Genomic DNA, 25540 nt, shown 5'->3' with positions numbered 1-25540 from the left:
CCACTCGGATATTCCTCACAGGTCCAGAAAAAATGTTGATAAAGCAACGCGCGCCGTCTTGAGCAGCGTGTGAAACAAAGGAATTCAGCCGAGAGGGCGGGGCCACATCTCACTCAAGGCCTGCCCACAGGGAAATTATGTCACCGACGCGTGAAAAAACCCATGCATGCGCACGAGGGTTCAAGCATGATTGGTGTAATCGCACGTCATTCAAATCCATATAGTTAAAAAAAAAGGGTCGGTTTATTATCTAATAGACCTCGTATTTTCATTTTAAAGCAGACAACACACAATTATCACATCCAACACCCGTTTTATTATATGACCTGAGCCAAAAAGGATAGACCACTAACAATACAGCACACAAACATCATTCCTACAGATAGTAAAGAGTATTTATCAGCTAAATAAACAGCGTTCTGCATAGCTACTGTTAATCCCACAAACTGTGGTTGTAACACTCCTGTCTGCCTATCCTTAGTTTTAGAGAATTTTAGGGTTATGAGACTGTAACATCTCCATGTTGCAAAATAGCTCTCCACTGGGGGGGTGTAACAATTAACGACTCAAAAATCAATTTCAAAGTAACAGATATGACTACACTGATTCTTAGGCCCTGGAATCAATCTAAACGTAGTGAAAACCCGTCGATGTCTTGATTTTAACATAAATCAGTTTAGTTTGTTTCACTGCTACTTCTGCATCTTCACACTCTTATGAAGGTTCAGAAGTCAGCGTGAAGCCCTCGCTCGACTGGTCGCAGGAACGTTTACTTTGCCTGCAAGATAAAAACAATCAACATGTCCTATAGTGGGAGGCGAAATAACAGATAAATAATACTCGTTTGACCTTTACGTTCAGTTCCAAATTTGTTAATTTAGTCATACCAGTTCAGAACAGGAAAGTTATATTATGCTATGCTAACGATAGCTGACTTCTTCTTCTGCGCTGCCCCTTTCTGTTGCTGTATGTGGTGCTGCCCCAGTGGTGAACAAAAGGCAAAGCAGAGTTTGTGGCACAGTAGTAAAAACCTGAAGAAGTCTCTTGGTTGTTCATGAAATGCATGTTTGAAGGTAAGCAATGCAACTTTTGGCCTTTTCTAATTCATCATGGAAAATTAATGTCTACACTGAACAAAGAATTGTATTGCATTGCATCGTATCACACCAAATCCCATTGAACTGTTCCAAAAATGGTTAATGGACTGCATTTATATAGCGCTTTTCCATCTATATCAGAAACTCAAAGCGCTTTACAGTAATGCCTTGCATACACACACACACACACACACACACACACACACACACACACACACACACACACACACACACACACACACACACACACACACACACACACACACACACACACACACACACACACACACACACACGTCAGGGTGCTGGCATGCAAGGCGCTCACTACACACTGGGAGCAATTTGGGGATTAAAGATCTTGCCCAAGGGCCCTTAGTGATTTTCTGGACAGACGGGGGTTTGAACTGAGGATCCTCTGGTCTCAAGCCCACTGCTTAACCACTAGACCATATTTCCTGAATCGTATCGCAGCCTATGTATGCAAACATGAATCGCATCGTTTTGTAAGGCAGAGCTGCACACTCCAACTCTCCACACGTCCTTCCAGTTTGTGCTTTGAACTCTGTCCTCTGTCAGAAATAATTTATGGTGGTGTGACTTTATTTGATCTCATGAAATGAAAGAGAAGCAGAACGGCTATTAGTACAACTTGTCAAAACAGCACCGGCAATCTTAGTAATAACACACACTTAAAATATTCCTTTTACTTTTCATATTTAGCATTTTATGTACATGATAAAAAAAGCATTTGTGTTCACACTCTGACAACACACCCACACAGACACACACTGTTATCTTTTTCTTGTACAAGTGAATATCTCTGAAATCAATACTGCAATACCCTGGTTTGATACCATAGTACGGCTGATTCAGAAACACTGTCAACATGCAGCAGTTAGAAAATGCAGCCATAAAACAGAATGGCTTTAAAGCAAACGACAGCTTCCCAAACTTGCTACTCTGCTCTTCATCACTGTTGATTCTAAGATCAAAAATACAGCTAATGCTCGGCTGATGTGCAGTGTCTCCCAGGAAGAAAGCAGGACAGCACAATGTCCAAAGTCCAAGCTACCGTGATGTTGTTTCCTGCTGAGAGGTGTGATATCTCACCGAAGAGTTTCCAGTGTGGTTTAAACACAGTCAGCGTTTATACATGATTATAGACGTCTGACTGCAGTGGGTGAAGACTGGTCCAGCATCTGTGGTGTCTTTATGGTATAGACTCTAAAGAATCTAAACCACGCCGTCAATGAATCTGGTGTCCAGGTGAACAATGAGCATTCTCAGGAAGGCCATCTCTTTGCGCGTGTTCTCAAAAATGACTCGTGGATCATCAGACTGGCATCTGAGGCAGTTGGGGGCCATCACCATAGCCAGGTTGTTCACGTCCATCTTTGTTATAGCCACATTGGCCGGCTGAGCAAACACCTATAAGGGGAGACAGCAATAAGCAAACTGAGTGTACAATGACCTTTGACCTGCAGTGTTTAATGTTAGTGGCAGAAAACAGTCATAGGTTATAGCAGAATCCTGTCATCTGCTGCAACAGTAGGTGACGACGAGAGGCATCAGTTTTTAATGCTAACAATATGGATGCCAATTTATTTAACTGAAAATTACAACAGCGTTTTAGCATTTTGCAGGTAGTAATATTAAAACAGGAAGCCCAGGCTTTTTTTTTTGCATGTTTATCAGATTAAAATCAAGTGACTCTCTGCACTTAAATAATCCATCGCATGCTGTCTATTTTTCCCTCCTCATCTGGTTTGTTCTTTTCACTGCAGTAAATGTAAAAGGTTGAAAATTTTTAAGTCTTGACAGGAAGTACCGTTACAATGTGTGGATATAGGCTTCACAGCCAGAGGTGGCGAAAGCCTCTCACTGAAGAGAATGGAACATCCAGTTTGTCACAGACAACAGTCTGCCGCTTACAGCCGACATGTGAATGCAGAATTATAACTAAAGCTGGCCACTCACTACGCATAACACAGTGCTATGTCAATGCAAGTCAGAGGCATATTACATAAGAAATGCCGAATAAAGTGGACATATCATGGTGTGCAACTCCATCTGTACAATCACTCACAACGGAGTGAGAAATAAAAACTAAAATTCAACTGTGGTCAAACACGTAATTATTTTCCATGTTTGATTAGTTCATGTGCACAATGGAACGAGTTTGTGCAGTGACAAATTGCTGAACATGCACACAGACCTGACAGAAAATGACCTTATGTGATAAAAGTGCTATTTGTGTTTATGTGAATACTAACATGGAAATACATTTATTAAGCACTGAATAGATTTTGTTTGCTCAGAGAGAAACATGCCATGTCAGCCTCCTGTTTGCTTCCAATGACCTCCTGTGCTGCCAAAATAATTTAAAGTTTTAAATTTACTAAATATTCTGCACATGGAATTTTTTGTTGTTGTTGTTGATGATGTTTTTCCTATTTTGTCCTCTCGATGGCCACTCCAATACACTGTGCGCACCTTTGAAAGTTAGGTCTTTTAAAAACATGAAGCTTGTGTGAGTGGATGCACTTGTGCGTGCGCACGCACCTCTCTGCCCTTGTATGCGTCACTCTGCTTGTCAGAATCAGATTTATTGCCAAGTAAGTTCTCACATACAAGGAATTTGATTATAATATCAATGTACAGTGGGTAAAATAAGCATTGAACATATCACCATTTTACTCAGTAAATGTATTTCTAAAGGTCCCACTGACATGAAATTTTCACCAGATCTAATCTAAGACGTAATCCACACATATAAAGAAATCAAACCATAGATGCCCACAAGTTAAGTTATGTGTAATATTGTGAACTGACACAAAAAATATTGAACACCTCAAGAAAGTAAGGCGCAAAAAGACATGGAAAGCCAAGACACCAGCAGAAATCTATCAGAAATTAGAAAGCAATCCTGCCCCTTGTCAGTGCAAATTAATATTAGCTGGTTTATTCCCAAATGATGACCTATAAAGGTGTCTCATTACTAAAATGTCACACAAGAAGCACCTCACCTAAAAGCAAAGAACTCTCTCAAGCTCTTTGCAACCTTATTGTTGCAAAACATACTGACTGATGGCTTTGATTACAGAAGGATTTCTAAACTTCTGAATGTTCCAGTGAGTACTGTTGGGGCAGTGATCTAAAAGTGCAAAGAACATTATTTCACCATAAACTAACCATGACCAGGTGCTCCTCACAAGATTTGTGACAGAGAAGTGAAAGGATGTTTCAGTAGAGTTGTCCAAGAGCCATGGACCACTTGGGAAGAGTTTCAGAAAGACCTGGAATTAGCAAGTACAATTGTTTCGAAGAAAACAATGAGTAATGCCCTCAACCGCCAGGACCTGTATGCACGCTCACCATGCAAGACTCCGTTGCTGAAGAAAAGCATGTTTAAGCTCGTTTAAAGTTTGCTGCAGAACATGTAGAAAAGCCTGTGAAATACTGTGAGAATAATGTCTGGTCAGATGAGACCAAAATTAAACTCTTTGGATGCCATAATACACCCCATAAATTGCACTGCACATCAGCCCCAAAAAACACCAGACCAACAGTGAAGATTGTAGGTGGGAACATCATGGTGTCAAGCTGTTTTTCAGCATACAGCACCGGTAAACTTCATATCCCCCCGACTACCAGGGAATGTGTGTGTATTATATATATACATACATACATACATACATACACACATATACGTATATATACGAGGTCTGTTAGAAAAGTATCGGACCTTTTTATTTTTTGCAAAAACCTGATGGATTTGAATCACGTGTGCTGGCATGAGCCAACCTTGAACCTTCGTGCGCATGCGTGAACTTTTTCACGCCTGTCGATTGTGTAATTTTCTGGTAAGCAGCCTTTGTGTGACGACGTGTGTTGTGCTCTCGACGGATTTTCATTGCAAGGAAAATGGCGGAACAACTGAAGCAGCGCTACTGAATCAAATTTTGCCAGAAACTTAGGCGACAGCCAGGTGGAAACCATTCGGAAGATTCAGACGGCTTTCGGCGGCTTTTCAGTCGTGTGACTATCTGAGAAATTGTGGAAGAGGTGGGCATCATTTTTCGGAGTCCAGCATGTCCTGAGACTTCAACACGGAGGTGCTTTTGCTCTGCCGTCAGCTTCGGCACGAATTTCAAAATCTTCTGTCACAGTGGAATGTGCCGAAAAAGTGCTGATGCCCACCTCTTCCGCGATTTCTCGGATAGTCACACGACGGTCCCGCATCACCAGAGCGTTCACTTTGGAAATGATCTGGTCATTTCAGCATGTTGATGGCCGACCGGAGCGTGGCTCGCTCTCCACCGTTGTGCGGACGTCTTTAAACCGGTTGTACCGCTCCCTAATCTGTGTGATGCCCAGAGCATCGTCACCGAAAGCTGTCTGAATCTTCCGAATGGTTTCCACCTGGCTGTCGCCCAGTTTCTGGCAAAATTTGATGCGGCACTGCTCCAGTCGTTCTGCCATTTTCCTTGCAATGAAAATCCGCTGAGAGCACAACACACGTCCTCACACAAAGGCTGCTTACCAGCAAATGACGCAATCGACAGGTGTGAAAAAGTTCACGCATGCGCACAAGGTTCAAGGTTGACTCATGCAAGCACACGTGATTCAAATCCATATACACACACACATCCTGGTAGTCAGGAGGATATAACTTACAACTAAACACACAACAAAGGAAAGTTTCAATTGGTTTCAGAGAATGAAAATAAAGCTGCTAGAATGGTCCAGCCAATCACCTGACTTGAATCCAAGAGAAAATCTGTGGAAAGATCATCTTGTTCTTTCCACACCTACCATGACGCAGCAACCCCCCCCCCCCCCCCCCGAGACACACACACACACACACACACACACACACACACACACACACACACACACACACACACACACACACACACACACACACACACACACACACACACACACACACACACACACACAGTGATATTACTTAAATACACTTAATAAAATACAGTGCACATTGACTTGACTCTGTCAGCCATCAATAGTATTTGCACAGGTTCATCCAGGAGTTGACAAGACCTCATTCATGACATTATTTTGGTGATTAGGGATGTGGTAAGGGAAAGGGGTGAGATAACATTGATGTGGCTTCCAGCACATATAGACATCCCAACAAATGAGAAGTGGATAGGTTGACCAAAAAAGCTGTGACAAATGAAAACATAGACATCAGTATCAATCTTTCCAAAGCACATGGCAACAGTATTATCAGCAGGGAAATTAACTTACAACGGCAGCAATGCTAGGAGCAGGACACTAAGGACAAGCATTTATTTTCAATAACTAGTAAAGTCACAGATTCAGTAGAAGAAGAGGGTGGAAAAGAAAGGATTAAGTCAATATCTTGAACAGTACTCTCTTCCTCCTAGGAAATCCTCAGGATGGATTATGTTTGGAATGTCCACAGCCAGAGACAGTGCAGTGTGTTCTCATGTACTGTAATAAATATTCCAGAGAAAGGCAAGAGCTTCTCTCAGAATTGAGAAGAACAGGCCTGAAATAAGTTTCTGTAGGAAGTATTTTAGACATAGGGTCAAGCGGAAGGCGGTGTCTAGATAACCACTGAGCACCGTTTTTTTTTTTTTTTAGGAAACGGCTTTTTTGAGTAAAGTTGGTACCCACTCTTTTTGTATGGAATAAACTCCATATTATTTCAGTGTTTCAGCTAATGCTCTTTGCTAATGATGTTGTCCAGCATGTGCAATGTGATCTTATATTGCTGTCTCAGTTTTGAATATTGTTTAATAATGTAATAACACCTGTGCACTTGCCGCTTGCATTTGTGCAGAAGCAGCAGGACATGATCGCTGTTTGAATGACAGTACATAAAATATGTGTTCTCTCAGCAACAAAAATGCAAGTTGTTATTATGTGGATGTTGAATATTTGTCTTTAATTCTTATTTTGGTCTAATTTCTCTTTTGGTGTAATGTTCATTTATATGTTGGTCATGATTTCAAAAACCCAACCCGGACATCAGAATACATACACGGTTTGTTTGTTCCTCATAAGCAGTATTCCGCCACGACCATTAAATCAATAAATTACAAACATCAGTTATAACTTCTTAATGAAAAGACATAGAACATGTAGAAGTGACAAATTAAGATGTTCATTTTTGTTTACTGAATATTTTAAGAGTAGTATGATTTTTGTCATGATGTTATTCAGGAAAATACATCAGAATGTTAAATGCTTTACTTAAAATTTGTCGTTTATCTACCATGATTTTTTTCTTGTCCATTTAGAAGCTAAAAACAAAAATGTTAGCTTGCTATCCTATTTTTCCATAAAGTGGACCATTTGAACAAGTTAAAAACAATACTGATACACTTTTACTCAAAAATGCTGGTTAACGTTTTATAAAGCCACTTTCATGAATTCTGTCTAGACTATGTTGGGTTTTTAAATACTTGAAAGACACTGGACTCATCCAGATGATTTCATCCTGCTATAACGGACTGATGCAAAAGGTGGCAGCACTGCAACAATAAGGATGCCAGCTGCCTAACTGCCAAAGAAAAAGCGATGTGATTTCTTCACAGGGAGCATGTTTTAAGGCTGGCGCGCATTTCCACATTTACAAAATGCCACAAGAACCCACCAAAAAATTAATTAAAAAAGGTACTTGGAGTTACTCTAGGTCAGTCTAAATAAATAATCAGACCCATTGCTTGTGCAGCTAAGGCTAATCTAACGTTAGGTGATAAAAGTGCTGCATTAAACGCCATAGAAGAAGATGACGTGCGCTTGATTTGTTCACAGGGGCAGGTTCTGAGGTTGGAGATGTATTTTTCAATTCTCACTCACCTCAGACAAATTTGCAGAAGCTCTGATGCTCAAACTTGAAGTGTGTTTATATACAAAAGAGGAATTTCGGCTTGAGTGCGTCTGCTCGGATCACACTGACCGACTGTCATCTGGCTCCGCCTGGCTGATGGACACCGGCCGCACTCCAGATAGTTGCTGAAAACGGTCCTCCCAGTAGGGTGAAGTGCATCACTTGTTTTTCTGTATTTTTCTTTCTTTCTTTTTTTTTTTTTTGCTGCTAATTTTGTGGTTATGACTCAGAGAATGTGTGCATTTCACGCCCCCCCCAATGCATTTTTCAGGTCAGAAAAGCAGGATTTCAAGATTTATCAGGAAGAATCACAAATAAATAAAATAAATTACACTCAATATTATACAGTTCAATATTTTATTTTAATATATAACGAGTACAATATTTTTTTCTGTGTCATTCCATTTTGTTACAGATAACTGTAATAAATTTAAATTTCTGTACTTGTTTTGGTTTCTTTGCATGTGTGGATTACATGGGTTGCTACCAACATCAGGTGCAAATTTCATGTCGGTAGCACCTTTAGAAATATATTTACCGAGAAAAATTTTGATGTGTTCAGTACTTATTTTACCCGCTGTAACACCACGCAATTGCGTGCTATGATTTAATACATGAAATCAGACAGCAGCCACATCGCACATCAGAAACCAACATTTCTCAAGGATGTGTGAAATTTTGATTTACTGGGTGTAATGTTGAGGAAATGGTGGTTTCTCAAAATGCAAAAGACAGAACCATACCCTACTTTTTGTGGGTCAGGCTCAAAACTTCTTAATCGCCACTCTTAAGGTGCCTTAACACTTGAACGACTTCTGGCTCCGCACTCTCGCACACGTCGTCATGACGCTGTAACGCTCTTTGTTCCGCTGGACGCTGTGTATATAAAACAATTATTTCGTAGAGGATTAATAATTTTCTCTCAGAGTTGGCTGTTGAAAATACCACTAATCGCTTCCGGAATCACAGAGGACCGTCGCAGTCTGTCTGTCTGTCTCTCTCTGTCTCTTCCTCTGTCTCTCTCTCTGCGATGCAGTGCACTGACGCAATTACTCGCTCTCAGACGCAGCATTTTTAATTGTTTGTTTGTAATGTGTGACAGAGATGAACATTTAAAAATTTTCTTTGCACACTCGCATGAAGCCACGCACAGTTGCAATGGTTTACAACAGATGAGTTTACGCTCCTGCACAGCAGAGTGCATGCAAGTGTGTGGATCAGAGTCATGCAAATGTCAGGGTACTTACAGATGCATTTCTGTGTGTTAAATAATAAACGGCCTGCATTTCTATGGCATGTTTCCACACAAAGGCAGCCATTCAAAGCACTTTAAAATGATGCTTCACATTCACTCATTCGCATCTCAATGTGGAGTGCAGAGCAGGCTGCTCACCTGCAAAGCAGCAGTAATTATGAGGATTAAAGCCGTGCTAAAAGGCACCTTATTGGTGGTAATGAGGGCAAAGCAAATGCTGCTTACGCAGGTTTACACAGTGATGACTCAGTAAACTAAAGATGGAAGCACTGTTTGGTGTAAACAGTCCTTTAGTAAATGGCGGTTACCTGTAGGAAGTTGATGAAGTAGCAGAGGACCAGCCTGTTGAGCTCAGGCAGAGACTGAACCACAGCGATGGCTGCCACCGGATCATCACAGTTGGTGACACACTGCTTGTAGAAATTCATGGGGATGAGTGGCTCCTCCAGCTCCCGATACCACAGCTTCATCAGAGAGGCTTTGCGAGAAGAGCCGATATGAATTTCTGAACCCCACCAACAAATGTTTCCCATAAATGACACCCATACTCACCAGGAACATTGGGGTCAGACAGATTCTCTGGGATCCTCCACTGGTCCACTTGGAGCTTTAGGGCATTCACTTCATCAATGTCTCCAGGCACTCTGAGGATGGCACACAACACGTCACTTACAATACATGGCCACAAGAAGGAGCTGTGCTCCTATTATTGCACACTTTCTATGCTGTGGCCAATCTGTCATTCATGCACACACAGTTGGCTTCAAATGTGGCCTGGTGACTGAAAGCCTCACTTTCTGTTCACTCATTCACTAGAGCAAAACAAAAGAGAATAAACACAACATGACCAAACAACACGCTTCTCAGGAAAGCCACCCAATTTAAGAGCACAGTTGGTTTCACAGGGAGATCTGTAAACAGTACGTTTTAGAATTGAACTGTCTGGAGTGAGAGCTAGCCAAACACGCTGTACGATGTGGTCCCATGTGCTCCAAAGCCGACGCTTAGGCTGTAGTAATGTAAACACATATTATTACTATGTATCACATGAAACAGCACGGGTCTCAGGGGCAAAGCCAGGCTGTTTGCTCTGCTGTCTGCTCTTTGTACTGAACAGCAGTGATACAGGAGACCCCACACATACACAACATTACACACACACACACACACACACCCCGACGTAAGAGCCTACACTCTCCGTTACACTGCTGAGGCATGTCCAGACATGTAACGCGCCAAGGTGGGCGTGCATTACCTGAAGATACCCTCTGTCTGGGCCCCGCCGAGAGCCAGAACGTACTGCGACAGCTGAACCTGCACCCAGGGGAGTTTGCGGTCTGGAAAGAGTTCACTCTGCCGCTCCATCACCTCCTCCAGCGAGCTGCCAAACAGGGAGGGAGTGATAATGGCCCGCCTGCTGTGGTCGATCTCCTCCAAGGTGGGCTTACGTAGGCCCTGGTGTGGTGGAGGAAAAGGAGGAGCCAATTTACTACCAAAGTACATCACTGGCTGTGATGCCAATCATGGCTGAGCCTGCAGCTGGACAGCACTCTGAATGGACATGTGTTTATGTCTCTACCTTCGACAGTGTCACCCGTCCTATAATTACACCTCCGCTGTAGTAACAAGTGTGACTAAGACCCAAATCACAACTTTCAAACTGATACCACCTATTTTAATCACTCAGAAGTTAAATGGTTTGACTACACGTCTGAGAATTCTTTTTTTTTTTTTAACTCCAGCTCACCTTTTTGCCTCCAGTGATAGCCACCTTCTGTAGTTTACGATAGCAGAACTTGGCATACGTACTAATGGGAAGGCCTGTAGGCAGAAAGGAGAGGAACATGAAGAACTGAGGAAGCCACACAAGAAACAGCATGCACAATATCCTCAAAGACTCTTAACAAAAACCCCTTAACCATGAGGAATTACTGAACACACAATAATAACTGATTAAAATTCTTTCCCACCAACAGGACAAGATGTGCTTTTGAGGGAAGGGGGGTGTACAGCAGGCAGTAGTAATTGGAGACACATGTTGCCAGTGTGATTCTGACATATGGGAGATTAGAAGAGGCCCAGCTAAACTGTCAAGCTGAAGGAAGATTTACTGCTGTTGAAAAAAGCACCAGAGACAAGATCCGGGCAGCACATCCACATTCAGATGACTCATCAGCACACAAAGGCTCAGAAGAAGAAAGACTGAAACCTCCAAGTGCAAATGCCCAGTGCAACTACTGGAGGTCCAGACCTACTTTCCAAGTGCTCCACAATTGAGGAATGACAGCTCACTTCAAGACACAAGCTACACAAAATGTCAACAAGGGAGGGATCAGCTGCCCACATCCTCTTCTGACCACGCCCCCCTCAGTGCATTTACAGGAAATGGGAAAAGCTGGAGGACACTCAGCGATGACATCACAAGTGTCCAACTTGACACAATGGGAGGGCAATACAGACTTAAATTGATAACACACTATCACATCACGTGGATTGTAAACAGGTAACCGTTTCTAATCTAACCACATTTAACTGTAATTATGTCTAATTAGAAAGTTTGTACAACAAATTTGCCCTTGATCTTGAAGACGAACTTTCTCCCCGAGGCAGTGGCTGTTTACTGACAGGAGAAAAAAAAAAAGTGTGCAGACCCCTGCACTGTGAAGTGGTTTGAACAGTCCCGGTGGTCTATATTTACATCAAGCTGGACGGCATGAAAACAACAACAACCAGGCAACCGAAGCCCAGGAGAAACATGAGCTCATTAAAAGCCCGAATGTACTGTATGAGACAGAGAACTGCATGACACCTGTTGGCACACAGGCTGAAGCTAAACTTAACAACATAAGACAGAACCATTAAAGGACATCGAGGAGTCAGCGCGAGTCTCGTCTTGGTGATTCTTTATTAGCTGTAGCAGTCAGCCTTGTCTAAACCATTCAAGTATCTGAATCTAATGGAGCCCCGTAGGAACTCAAACCCAGACCAGGTCTGACAAAAGGCCTCTAGTTCCTTCATATGATTCCCACCGCCACTGGTCACAGTTGGTCATGGTTCTCCTGTCTAGCAAACATTAGCTATGATTATCTTTCTGTGTTTTTGGTTTTTGGCGTAAGGCCTTTATGAGTTAGTCAGACTTGCTCAGTCGACTGCGTTGCTGACCTCTCACTCAGATGGAGCTTTTCAGCTGAAAGCACTGAGGCTGAGTCACTAAGGAACAATGTATGAGCCCACCACTGTCATGTCTGCTGTGAGACGATAGGGTTTCTCACTGGTGACATTATCTACAGTGCACGTGCCAGTGAGTAGGTATTCTTTAAATGGCTGACTGATGTGCAAGTGACTGAGAGATCACTGGTATGATTCACACTGCAGTCCATTGTGATACACGCACAGAAACATCTGAAATTCTCATCCTACTTTTTTCAGTTCTATTTTCTGTAAAATCCATTCATTGTGTCTGCAAGAGTACATCAGCATGCACACTCCACTGACAAATCAAGCAGCAATGGATTTTCCATCCCACTCACAGGGGTCATTCTACAGGGAACGCTATGTTTGATTTGTGATGACTTGCACTTTTTGGAAATGGTAGCTGCTGAAGAAAGAAGTTAAAAAAGAAGCGCATAAGCATCCATCCACCTTCTTTATGCTCCTTCTTGCATAAAGAGGAACTGATGAACATGTAACAGCATTAGGGCCCTATCATGAGGAGTTATGACACAGTCTAAAAGTGCACAGTGAAAGTAAATCTGGAGTCTGTTTAACATCACTTTATTGTCTATAACACACATAATCTGAGGGAAAGTAAGATGCAGGGTGAAAATGGGTTGTATTTAGTCTTATTTAGTCACGGACATGTTTTGGGCATAACATGAAATAAAACATAATTTGTCATCCTCTGCAAGAACCACAGTGCACTGGAATCTGGTGTTTTGCTTTTCAGCCATGGATTTGAAGTGAGAGGTTTTCTGGCAAATTAACAGATCTGAATTATAGTGTTCAAGTAGTTTTTCCATTAGCGTGTGCTTTAATTTAATTGGTGCTTTCATTTCAGTTTTGTTATATGCACCTGTAGAGAGTACACGTGTTATGAACCTCATATGTAAGGCATATCTGAATACTGCTCTGTATAAATACCATAAATACACTGCGCACAACAACCAGGTTTTTGTTGGCCAATGATACAATCGCTTTCTGCTGCCTCACTGCAGATGACCACACTTCACTTTAAGAATAACACACCTGTGGGAGCATAAATATACACAAGTGCACTTACGATTTAAAGAACATGAGTGCTTGGTGTGAAAATCACAGCTGGGTTGTTTGGAAACTAGTCATGACACTTGTACTGGACACTATTTTGCATAAGGTGCAAGATAAGGTCTTTAAGGTGTAATCTCATGCTGACAAAAAATAACTGACTTAAGATTTACCCTCTTCCTCCTCTGTGTTCTGTTTTCTCTTCTTTCTCGACTTTGAATTCTTCTTCAGCTTCAGTTCCTGCTGTTCCAGTATGAACTGAGTCACTATGAAACATAGAAGACGGTACATGTCAAATCTCTGAGGCTCAGTAATGGGCACAGGGCTAAAACTACTACATTTTAATTAAAATTACACAAGAAAACTGAAAACCAGATTAAAAAAAAACTTGAATTAGAAAAACAGGGAGGTACAGAAGAAAGAAAGGTGACCCACCCTGTTGCTCTGTCTGAGACTCACATTTCTTGTCGCTGGTAAGTTCTGTGTGTCTCTGGATGTAGCCCTCCAGGTAGCAGCGAAATTTGGGCGAAGGAGCAAAAAAGCCCAAGTTGACAGCCATCAGCTCCCAGCCGGCTGCCAAGCTCCTGGGACTGGCATTGCCCGTGGTCTGCCTCACCAGCTGCACGAACAGTTCGTCCCGCAGCCCCGGCATGTCCCAGCACTTGGTGACAATGAGTAGGGCACAATGCCGGCGGTCCAGACGTGAAGGTCTGTCTCCCATGTAGGCCTGCACCAGCTTAAACATCTCACATGCTTCCTTCCTGACAGCCCGATTGCTGGTGACAAGCATGGGCTTTTTGATGGACCCACGGTTCCACGACAGCATATTAGCAATGGAAACACGGCGACGGAACAGGCCTTGTGTGTGCATATTGAGGTGCTTGCTGGCCCAGTCCTCCATGCCCATGTCAGGTGATGGGGGCTGTCGCAACGTGGCGTAGGAGAGCTGGTAGGAGGAACGTCCTGCCCCATCACTGCCTTCTCTGTTGTCATGGGTGGCGGAGCGGTGAGGACCCAGAGAAGCTGTCCGCCCATCCACCATGCCTTTTTTCCTGCTCTCTAATTCAGCCTGCAGCTCTAGGGTACCTCTCTGCAGGAGAAGAGGAGATGGGCAGGAAACAAAAAGAAAAGAGGTGGAATGAGAGCAGAAGAAGATGGCAGACAGAACCAGCAGTATCAATGAAGCAGAGGTGTAAACTGTGTGAGCAGCTGCAGTGTCCCACTGTGTTGTCCAGAAAGCTGAACTCCCTACTGAGCTCTGCAGTGCTATGACGCGAGGGGAACCACTGCAGGACCAGCACATTTATTCCAAAAGTTGGAAAACATGATGACGGTGTGAGGAGAACGGCCTCTGCAGCGGGTGACCCAACAGTAGACCTCAGACTCACCACTCTTGAAAAACTAGACCCGAGTTCTACACAAGAGCTGATTGCAATTCCTGCAGAGGAATTTATGGCCAAAAGGACAAAACTGTCTCTTTACAGAAAAAGTGCGTAAACCAGATACACTCTGCAAACAGCCAGGAACAACACAAAAGCAGGCCAGAATCAAAGTTCAGACTGACTAACGGAACATAAAACAGTGACATATCCTTTCAATGAGACCCTGATGCAGTTCGGAGCTGAAGAGTTCCCGACAAGCTGGAGTTTAGATCTGAGGTTTCTCAATTAAATGCTACAGATCTCTGTGGCTCAACATCAGCAGGGAGTCCATCCAGTCGCATTAGTAAGTTTTTGTTTTGTTTTAAATAGCTGATAGGGGTCAACGTTAGGAGATCAAATGCAAACAAATGTTTTTGTAGCGAAAAAGGGAGCCAGGTACAATTAGTTTTTCAGTCAGTGCAACCAACCATTTGGCAGAAGTCAGAAAAAGTGTTTTTTTTTTTTTGTTTTTTTTGTTTTTTAATGGTACTTTCCAGTCTACTTTGTTTGGTTAGGACCTTTGGACTTTTCAGTTTTCTGTGAAAATATAGATATAGAAGATATGATGTAAGAAATCTGGCTCAGACCAAGGTCTGGAAACAAAGGACCGAAATGTGGTTCAGACAACAGAGGTGGCCTCGGTCTGGATCACACTGAACCGTTTGTTTGCAATGTGACTACACTTTTTGGGTAGTTTGGTCTTTTGGACCAATTACAGGAAGCTGAGGCATGTTATCATTACCTACTAAACAGGCGAAGAAGAAAAGAAATAAAAGTAGTAAAAATAAGCTGTGAGAATACATGGGGAGTTCAAATTAAGACTTTAACTGCAATTTGGTGAGAAGAAGTAAAGTAATTCTGGTTGTCACTTCTTTTAGTTTCGATTTTCATTTAATTTATGAGTTACTTATAAAGAATAGAGGGTCATGGGTTGGGGAGGAAGGAGGGCGTTATGGGTAGTTATGAGGTTCTGTTTGGTTCTTGTTATAAAAAAAAAAACAAACAAAAAAAATAATACCAAATGTATTTTTGTACCTTACGTCTGTGACCTGCATTTGAAAATAAAAACGATAAAAAAAAGAAGTAAAGTCATTCTGGTTGTCACTTCTTTTAGATTCAATTTTCATTTAATTTTTGAGTTACTTATACAGAATAGAGGGTCATGGGTTGGGGAGGAGGGAGGGTGTTATGGGTAGTTATGAGGTTCTGTTAGGTTCTTGTTATAAAACAAAACAAAACAAAAAAAAACAAAAAACAAATGTATTTTTGTACCTTAAGTCTGTGACCTGCATTTGAAAATAAAAATTATAAAAAAAAAGAAGTAAAGTCATTCTGGTTGTCACTTCTTTTAGATTCAATTTTCATTTAATTTTTGAGTTACTTATACAGAATAGAGGGTCATGGGTTGGGGAGGAGGGAGGGTGTTATGGGTAGTTATGAGGTTCTGTTCGGTTCTTGTTATAAAAAACCAAACAAATGTATTTTTGTACCTTAAGTCTGTGACCTGCATTTGAAAATAAAAATTATAAAAAAAGAAGTAAAGTCATTCAAAAGGAACTACCCACCAAACTGAAGCAAGCCTACAGTAGACATACGCCTTTCTACAAACCAATCAATGTCAAGTGTAGGGAGACATAGGCTGCGTCGATGATGATGCCAGGATGAACAGTTGTAACAGGTAATCTGCGGAGCTTACAAAAACGCTTTAAATCATCAGCTTTCCAGAGGTTGAAATTATCCAAATCACAGCACTCCTCACTGCTTTCCGCTGCCATAGCTTGTGGGTTGGTAGCTGAAAAATTTAGCCTACCCATAATGCACCGCGCGGCCTGAGATGCGCACTTCGCTTATTACGCATGTGCACTGCACAAACAATAGATATACTACAGAACGGCACAAACCCAGTACAGTGACGGTAATGATGTCATGAACCAGAAACGGCTCTGGACTCGGTTGCTATGATAAAATAAGGACGCATCTCCATGCGCCCCAGTGCCTTTATGCGCAGAGCTGCGCGCAACTGATATACTTTTTCTGGGAAGAAGCAAGAATAGCAAAGATAAACTTTCACCATCCAGGAAGCTTTGCAGCAGATTTTTGACGACAGCGATGGCTCATTGGGTGAGGAGAGTTTTTACACCGACGAGGAGCTGGACTATCTTGTGCGTTTGGATCCAGTTGAGGAGTGAGTATCCAAATGATTATAGGTAATAAGAAGTGCAGTAAAACTATTATATCTGTAGTAAATTGTGATAAACAGCAGTGCATTATGTGTATGTTTTTTTTTTTTTTTTTGGAGAATATGCAGTTTTCCTCTGCCCAGCAGTGTAAACAATATGAACATGTGCATCTATGCATTTGTTATGTGAACAGACTATGTGAAACTCACATTTGAGTGATTCTACACTCGTATGCACACATATACTGTAATGTATGTGTACTGACTGTAAGATTGTAGTTTTACTTTGGGAGTTTACTTGGAGCTCTTTTGTTCCTGTCTGTCACACTTTTTCACACCTTTGACCCAGGGGGGGATGGGGGTACTTAGGTGTGGCCCCTGGGGGATGAAGTCAATAATTTTGCTGACTTGTCTTTGTGAGATTACAGTGTAAATGCTATATTGTTATAATATAATAAAAGTATAATGAAAGGTATTAGAAGATACACAAAGTAACTTATTTCTCTTTTTTTTTTTTAGTGATGAGCCTCAAGAATCTCCACCTACATCTCCTGTCCAGCCTGAAGAATCCCCCACCCACCCAAGTGTTTTCTATGTGATGTCCCTCTGTGCCTGGTGGCTGACAGGAAGTGTTTTTTTGAGTACCACCACACCTAATCTGTCAGGACGAGTGACTTTTTTTATTTATTGAAAAAAACAAACAAAAAAAAACATTTTTTTTACTTATTTCAGAAAATCAAAATTCTGCACATTGGTCAAGTAGACCTCCAAGATCATATTTTAGCTGTGACTTTGCTTATTCATTGGTGTTTAGTGTGTTTTTCCATTAAAAATTTGTAAGATTTATTTTTTGCCTAAAATTTTCCTTTGCATTTCTTGTTCTATACCTTTTTCTACCTTCATGCAAATAGATCAAAGTGTGCATATTATGAAAATTTAGCTTCTAGTCCTGAAAAAAGGGTATATACTACTTGATTGTGGCTCATAAGGTGCTGTTATAACAGCATAATTAAAAAAAAAGTCCAGGCGAGATAAATGGCCAAAAAAGGCCTTACACCCAGGAGGGTTAAAGGAGACCTGCATTGAAATGCAGTCAGATTTTTGGAACAAAAAATGACTTACATTTACACATGAGATCCTTATGAATGTAGTAAAGTAAATCTGCAAGCCCAGATCTGTCATTCAATGGAGAAATCTTCATTTGAAAATGACAAATTTACAGCTAACATTTAGCCCTCCGCAAATTGTCCCTCTCATCATGGACGCTGCCGAGACGTCACGGACAAGACCCTCTCCCAGCATGCACTGCGCCAATTGTAATTTGTGGATTTATGTCAGTTTGCATCTGCACCTTTTTCTTGTCTTATACGGAAGGATCTACTTTTTTTAAAACTTCATATTGTCTTGTGGCACATTTGGTGAGTACACATTTCTTTTATTTGTGCTTGAAAATTATTTTGGGGGACTTTTTCCATACGCCCGTTTGACTGAGTGGTGTCGCATTGAAAATCTACTGTCTTTCGCCTCCGGTACCGTCACGGGGTACGGAGGCAGGACCCGCAAAGAATCCAAGTCATTAAAAAGTTATAAACCTCTCTCAGCGGCCACGGAGCTCTGCAGCTCCGATTACCGAGACCTGCGGCGCTGCGGAAAGTGTGTCCTTGCAGCAACCGGTGTTACCGGCCACTCGCATCAAAACAGCGAGCGTATTCTCTGGACATGTGCCAAGTTGGCTGCACCTCCATTCAGTAGAGAGGGACGTGGTGCTGGCTGCACAACAGACACGGGCGATGTGAGTGGCCCGCTTCTGCGTTTACCGAGCACGACTCGGTAAGCGCAGCGGAGGCAGAGAGCGAGGCGTCGGTGAAGAACGGCGCCTGCTGTCGATGTCATTGCTGATCTGAGCACACAGATCTGTATCTCACATTCATTGCAGCTTACTTTTGGATGTTGAAACCAGGACGTGTATAAGTAACATTACTAACAGATAAAATCAATTTCAATGCGGGATCGGACTGAAGGCGGGAGCGCGTCGTCTTGTCCCTGACGTCATGGAAATGATATGGCTGTACAAAATGTTTTCAGAGAGGGCTAAATTTTAGCTGCAAATTTGTCATTTTTAAACGAAGATTTCTCCGCTGAATTACAAATTTGGGCTTACAGATTTACTTTACTGCATTCACAAGGGTCTTATAAATACATATCAGCTATTTCTTTCTGAAATCTGACCACATTTATTTCAATGCAGGTCTACTTTAAACTCTCATCTGAATGCTAACTGCGTTAGCATTTTTAGCAGCTGAAGGCTTCACCTGTTAGCTCTACTTAATGTATGATTACTGTAAGAAAAACGCAGCTCATGAATGTCAACAAAGTAAACCGTTAGGAAAATAACAGCGCAGTCCCCAAAAATATGATTTCATAAACTCTCAAGTCCAAAACAAATGAATCCTTCTTCTTTGGAAATTATTGGCGGCTTGCAAACCAACATGGTGCATTACCGCCACCATCTGTTTGGGTGTGGAACTGAAATGAACTGAATGAATGGACTGTGAGCTATGATGTCAAAAATAACCCGGAAACGTTCACCATGTGAGTAAAAACCCTGATTTCCAGTAATTCCCAGAAAACTTTCATCACTGGTTGCCAACATGGGCATAAACTGCCTGCCTCACTCAGTCATCTTACTCGCCACCATCTTTCATTTCTGCACTCTCTGACTGTCACTCCTTAAACTGTAGGTGACATATGTAATGTTTTTTTTTTTTTTTTGAGTATTTAAGACTAAAATTAAACAGTTTAAAATTTATCCTTTCCTGGTGCACAGTGTCTGTGGCTTCTCCACTCCACACAGAGGCAAAACTGAGTTGTTTTTTTTTACATTATTTTATTTTATTGTTCTGTGGATCATGGGATAATTTCGTTGAGCAAACTGAGTCATTATGCGCAGATGAGTCTTTCAACTTGCTGCACAGCAGAGAATCAAACCATCAGCTGGAGACTCAATTAACAGATTACACCTGTAGCTGATCGTGCCCGTCCTGGATTGGTACAGCAGAGACTGGACCCATCATGGACTTTTCTTCAGCCAGGACAACAAATTAAATTATTTTCAGACTGAAGATGATCTCACTGAAACGGACAGGTAAGACTATATTATTTACTCCTTGTGTGAATGGTTTTAATATTTAATGATAACGTGTTACGCAACTAACGTACAGTATACAACTGTATTCAAGAAGGAAACAATATTTATTTTAAAAATAGCTAATATTTTCAGTCCCTCGTGACATTTTTCCAGATTTGAAATGTATGTAGCTGTTTCTCAGGGAAAAAAAAAAATCCACATCACTTTTTTTCTGATGTGACAGATAGTAAAACTTTTTTAATCAGTTGATTATGACCAAAGAGCTGGCAAAAAAGTTTATCATCTCTACCTGCATGCTGAAAACCTGCATCACTATCCTGTGTTCTGAACTCATCACTGTTGTCAAACTGAAGGTCTTTCTCCAAGGTTTCTTCTCCCTCAATTTCATCTAAATAAGGCTCAAAGCCATAAGGCTGTCCCCCCACGGCTTCTTTAGAAACACCTTCAGACTAAAAAAAAAAAAAAAAAACTCCACATACACACACACACACACAAAAAAAAAAAAATCCGAAAACAGCTCGAACTCCACCGTGTTTACAATTGATTTGGGCATGAATCAGCAGGTGCCCTTTGGGTGATGACATAGCAACAATATAGCCGTGGCTGAGGGCTGAAATGCTGAAAAAGAGCACAAACTTCAGACAGCTGTTCATCCTTCACCTGCCCACTTATCAACTTTTATTGTTCAGTATTTTTTTAAATATCAACATTTAATCATTTTTAGTGATTATTTGTGCACATTTTTTGGTGTCACCTACACTTTAAGGTACATATTTACCACTGCTCAATTTGATCTCCAGGTAAATCACAGTAAATAACTGAATAAATAAATGTATATTTACTCTACAGCAGGGACAATGGAGTTTGTGTGTGTGAGTCTGTGTGTGTGTGTGTTGAGCTGGCGTGGGGATGGCACTGTGATGTCCACATCATGATGTTGGTCAGCTACTGGCATCTGCCCAACTGTACTATTATGTGGATGTCATTCAGCTTAAAGTTAATAAATTATTGCTGCTGTGCATTAGGATATTTAAACATGGATAAGACTCTAAGCAAATCAATGAGTCATTCCTGGTGTCTATAGAAATGTTTGCGTGCACATTTTATTAGCTTTTTTTAAAATTCTGAATTATTTAGTGTTTAGTGTGTATTTATATATGCTTGTACAGAGAGAGTACAGCTCAAATCGGAGTAAAATTCCTTGTATTCTTGGAGATACTGTTGTGTGGGCCGCTGAAGAGGAGGTACTGCTGGCCCACCACCACCAGAGGGCGCCCTGCCTGGAGTGCGGGCTCCAGGCACCAGAGGGCGCTGCCGCCTCACAGGAGCAGCCGGGGTGACAGCTGTCACTTATCACCTACGACAGCTGTCACCAATCATCTGATCTGCAGTGGTATATCAGCAAGACGACATCTCCACCTCTTTGTCGAGATATCGCTCTACCAAGGAGGTAAAGTACTCAGCTGACTGTGTTGTCTTTCTGACATTAATACTTTGTTACCTTGTGCGTTGGATAGCAGACATTTCTTCCGACGAGAGGTGGAGGTGGTTTTCCCACCATACGTGTTGCTGGGTGCAAACGCACCCACATTTAACTGTTTTTGTTCCTCGCCAGCAGTACCAGATCCGACAAGCGGAGGCAGTGGCCACCTGGGAGTTCGGGACTTGGCGGCTCCAGTATTCCCGGGGCTCGGTGGCAGAGGAAATCGTGTGGTTCCGGTTCTGCTTTGGACAGACATCTCTTATCTTCGAGCCTGCCCACGTGACACATTTTGTGAATTGACTTCTTTGTCTATTATTGTAATCTGCTGTGTTTGTTGTGCTTATTCACAACAGTAAAGTGTTGTTATTTGACTTCCTCCATTGTCCGTTCATTTGCGCCCCCTGTTGTGGGTCCGTGTTCCTACACTTTCACAACAGATACTTGGTGAATAAAGGCTAGTCTGATTCTGAATTCTCTGCAGAAGTTAGGCAATGGCCAGCTAACAAGAGGGAAATCTTCAAAGATGGAGTATATTTAAATAGTTATAGATTGAAAACTATAATCTGTGTGTCTGTGCGCTTCTATAGTTGGTCTGAAGAACATTTTAGGGCAGACTTAGAGGGCCTTATTACTGCTGCTTGCCGGTTTAAGATGCTAATGCTGCAGTGGCACCTATGGTATCAGCCATCCTCCTGTTACTTCTCCTCCCCCTCTTCCTGCCCTGCCAAACCTGGGCCATATGGGCCACAGCAGCTCCTCTTCCTGACTTAGGGAGGCTATGTCCTGAGTCCCTCTGGCATGGCATAGGCCCATGAAGCTCGAGTACTGCGCTGGCATATTAATATACAATACCTGCCGTGCAGGGCAGATGGATGACATGTAATGACATGGATGAGTGTGGCCATAACACTCGATGGTATGCAGCCTGCTCGCTACAAAATGTCCTGTGGACATTCAACGGTGTAAGATTGAAACGTAAGAGTTATAAACTGCCTTGTGGCTTTCAAAGGGACATATTAACTATGTTGTTGTTATCACAGAGCTCCCAGTTGAGCACTGATCCTTGTTTCTGAAAACAATACTTTAAAGAATGACTCCATTTATCCATTTCCAGCCCTATGCAAAAGCTTTAGGTAACCCTGGGTGAATTAGATTTTATTTATTTATTTTTTTTTACATAACGACAAACAAACAACTAAAACAAGAGTCACCAGGAGATGGCATGTGCCCCTGGTCCCCACAAATCAGGAATACAAAATGTCAGGGGATTCCCCCAAGTACACCGTTATGCTAAATATGAATGAAATTGGTCAACTGGTTCTTGAGATATCGCACCAACAAGGGTGGCAATGACAATACCTTGAATATGTCACTGTGACCTTGAAATTGACCCCTAGGTCACCATAATCAACTGGTGGATTCAGGGGATCACCAAAGTAGACCCTTATGCTAAATATGAATGAAATGGGTCAACTGGTTCTTGAGCTATTGTGCTAATGCTGCGTTTACACATAACGACGACAAGTCACGAATGCCACGAAGTACACATTCTTGGCCGCTGATCAAGAATGTGATTATTCAGGGCAGAGGCGTGAGGTGTCCTCAGGAACTGCTGCAACCTGTTACCACACGTTACAATTAATGGCACATGTTGCCGGAGAATTATCAGGAACCATTACGCACGGTCAAGAATAGTGTTCCACGTTGTTACGCGCTATCGCGCTATTTCGCGTAACAGCGCATCGTTAAGTTCTGTCACGTTGTGAACGAGGTGAATTGTCTCCACACACACACCCATTTTCATCCAACCAAATTCAGATCGCTCCAGTTTTTCAGAAGAACTTTGTGACTGCATGCATAGTTGGGCTCTGTGCCATGGAGTGGCGCAGAGAGGAGGAGGAGGAGGAGGAGGAGGAGGACAGAGCCAGATGTGTGGCTTCATGCGGGTCTCGTCTCGCGTGTTTTCCCAAACATCAGGCACATGCAGCAGGTGGAACACCTGCAGGAGCACGCTGAATAGCACTGAAATTTGACTTTTAGCCGACTTGGTGTCAGCAATCAAACTGAATCCTGTGCAGCAGGGTTTAATTGTGCGCACGCTTCTTCCTCTGCCGGACTGGAGGAGGTGCAGAGATGTCTGGCAGCACGTGAGTCTCCTCTCGCTCCTCTGGTTGCTCAGACTCGTTCTCCCGCTCATCGGTTACAACAGCAGGTGGAACACCTGCAGGAGCATCCTGAGGAGCTTCAGCAGGAACTGTGGACCGACATTTGGAGCCGAGTTTAATTGTGCGCACATGACAGAAAACTGATTCGTCGTGGCGCGCAGTGAAATGTGACGCCGCGTTACAACGTTACAACTTGACAGTTTCCGTGTCACTTCGTAATAACGCGTGACAGTTTGGGCTCCAAGAACCATCACAGGAACCACTACGAACGTTGTCACGTTCTATTAAGGATCACTACTCATCAATACTAGGGTCGTCCATAAAAATGGTCAAAATTTTTTTTTCAAAAAACTTCAAGTCTCACCCACTAAATTTCTTGTACCTAACATAAAAACACATCATGTACAATTTCATAAAACTCTAATAATTTTTACTGGTAGCACACAGCCCTTAAAGATTTTGCTGGCAATAACTTTGTCATATAGTATGGTCATTTCCAGATATATCCAAATGATTTCTGTCAGTTTAATATTGATATGTCAGGACAGAAATTATGGCAATACACTGGAAAATCAAATCTTTTCATATCCCATAAAATAGTTAACACTAAAACATGAATTGTGAGATGCAGTTCTTCTCGTACATGTATCATGCTCCTACAATACCTACATACTGGGGTAGCGAAGATTTTGTAACAATCAAACATTGCATTTTCATTTTACTGATGAAATACTGTTTCATTATTGATAAATTTAAATAAGTCTATGCTTTATATATTTCCACATATATTTTGATCTAGCTCCAAACAATAATATTCTTTATGCCTTGCAGTACTTAATATTCAAAAATGTATGAATCAGCACAAGAACCAATTATACAGCTGTGTAACATAAGAGAACATCCTTTACATGATAATGATATTTAAGTTGCTTGCATCATGACCAAGACTTGCTGCCGTTTCAGTCAGAATATAGGTGGCACTTCTGTCTGTTGTTTTGGTCCTATCCAATGCTGCTGCAAGTCCTGGTGTTACAACAGCTTTAATTTTACTGGCTTTTTGTGGCACTGGCATAACAAATTCTTCATCTGGACTTTCTGTGTTCTCTTCACTCTGGCTGGAGACAGTGTCAGGTAGTGAGACATTAGATGGTCCAGGCTCCTCCAGTTTCTCTTTGTATTTTGCTTCTGCAGCTTTCCTTTTTTCTGCTCTTTGTTCTTTGGCAGTTTGTATTTTATCTATGCCTGTCATGCATCCTCTACCTTTCTCTCGCTGAGCAAGTAGGAACTGTTTGTCATCTTCAAACTTTATCATTGTTAGGACATCCTGATGTGCCATGGCAAACAAGTCCTCCAAAGATTCACAAAACACTGTTTCATCTTTCTTCTGCTTGTCTGTATTGTGATTCTTGGTCTTTTTCAATGTTTTCCATTTTCCGAACACCTTTTCTAACTTTGTGATCAGATGCTGCTTTGCCCTCAGTGGGATTCTAGCTCTCTCCCAAAAAGGAATTGCCATGTCTATAGAGGTCACAGCAGCATCATGGACAGTTTTCTTCAAATCAGTGTGTTTGAAGAAAAATACCTTGAGTATTTGCCCATTTGAGGGCAATTTGTTTCCCTTTATTTCAGTCGGTGGAACCAAT

At 41.9% G+C, this 25540-nt stretch overlaps 1 protein-coding gene across 2 annotated transcripts in view; it reads right to left on the bottom strand.

The window, feature by feature from the left end:
* Positions 1-1666: 1666 nt before the first annotated feature.
* Positions 1667-25540, bottom strand: part of zgc:92107 (uncharacterized protein LOC492329 homolog) — a 139787-nt gene continuing 115913 nt past the window's right edge. The window contains exons 4-10 of one of the 2 annotated variants that reach the window (XM_034167252.1): positions 13937-14591; positions 13675-13767; positions 10986-11059; positions 10494-10693; positions 9791-9882; positions 9547-9716; positions 1667-2525 (exon numbers count right to left, since the gene is read on the bottom strand). In XM_034167252.1, coding sequence (XP_034023143.1) covers positions 2331-2525; positions 9547-9716; positions 9791-9882; positions 10494-10693; positions 10986-11059; positions 13675-13767; positions 13937-14591 — 1479 coding nt within the window. In that variant the 3' untranslated portion in view covers positions 1667-2330. The remainder of the gene's footprint in view (positions 2526-9546; positions 9717-9790; positions 9883-10493; positions 10694-10985; positions 11060-13674; positions 13768-13936; positions 14592-25540) is intronic. The other variant, XM_034167253.1, reaches the window with a different exon arrangement.

Source organism: Thalassophryne amazonica, chromosome 3, assembly GCF_902500255.1.
Source record: "Thalassophryne amazonica chromosome 3, fThaAma1.1, whole genome shotgun sequence".
NCBI lineage: Eukaryota > Metazoa > Chordata > Actinopteri > Batrachoidiformes > Batrachoididae > Thalassophryne > Thalassophryne amazonica.
Note: the sequence above shows the minus strand (reverse complement) of the source record. Positions and strands in the feature narration are given on the sequence as shown.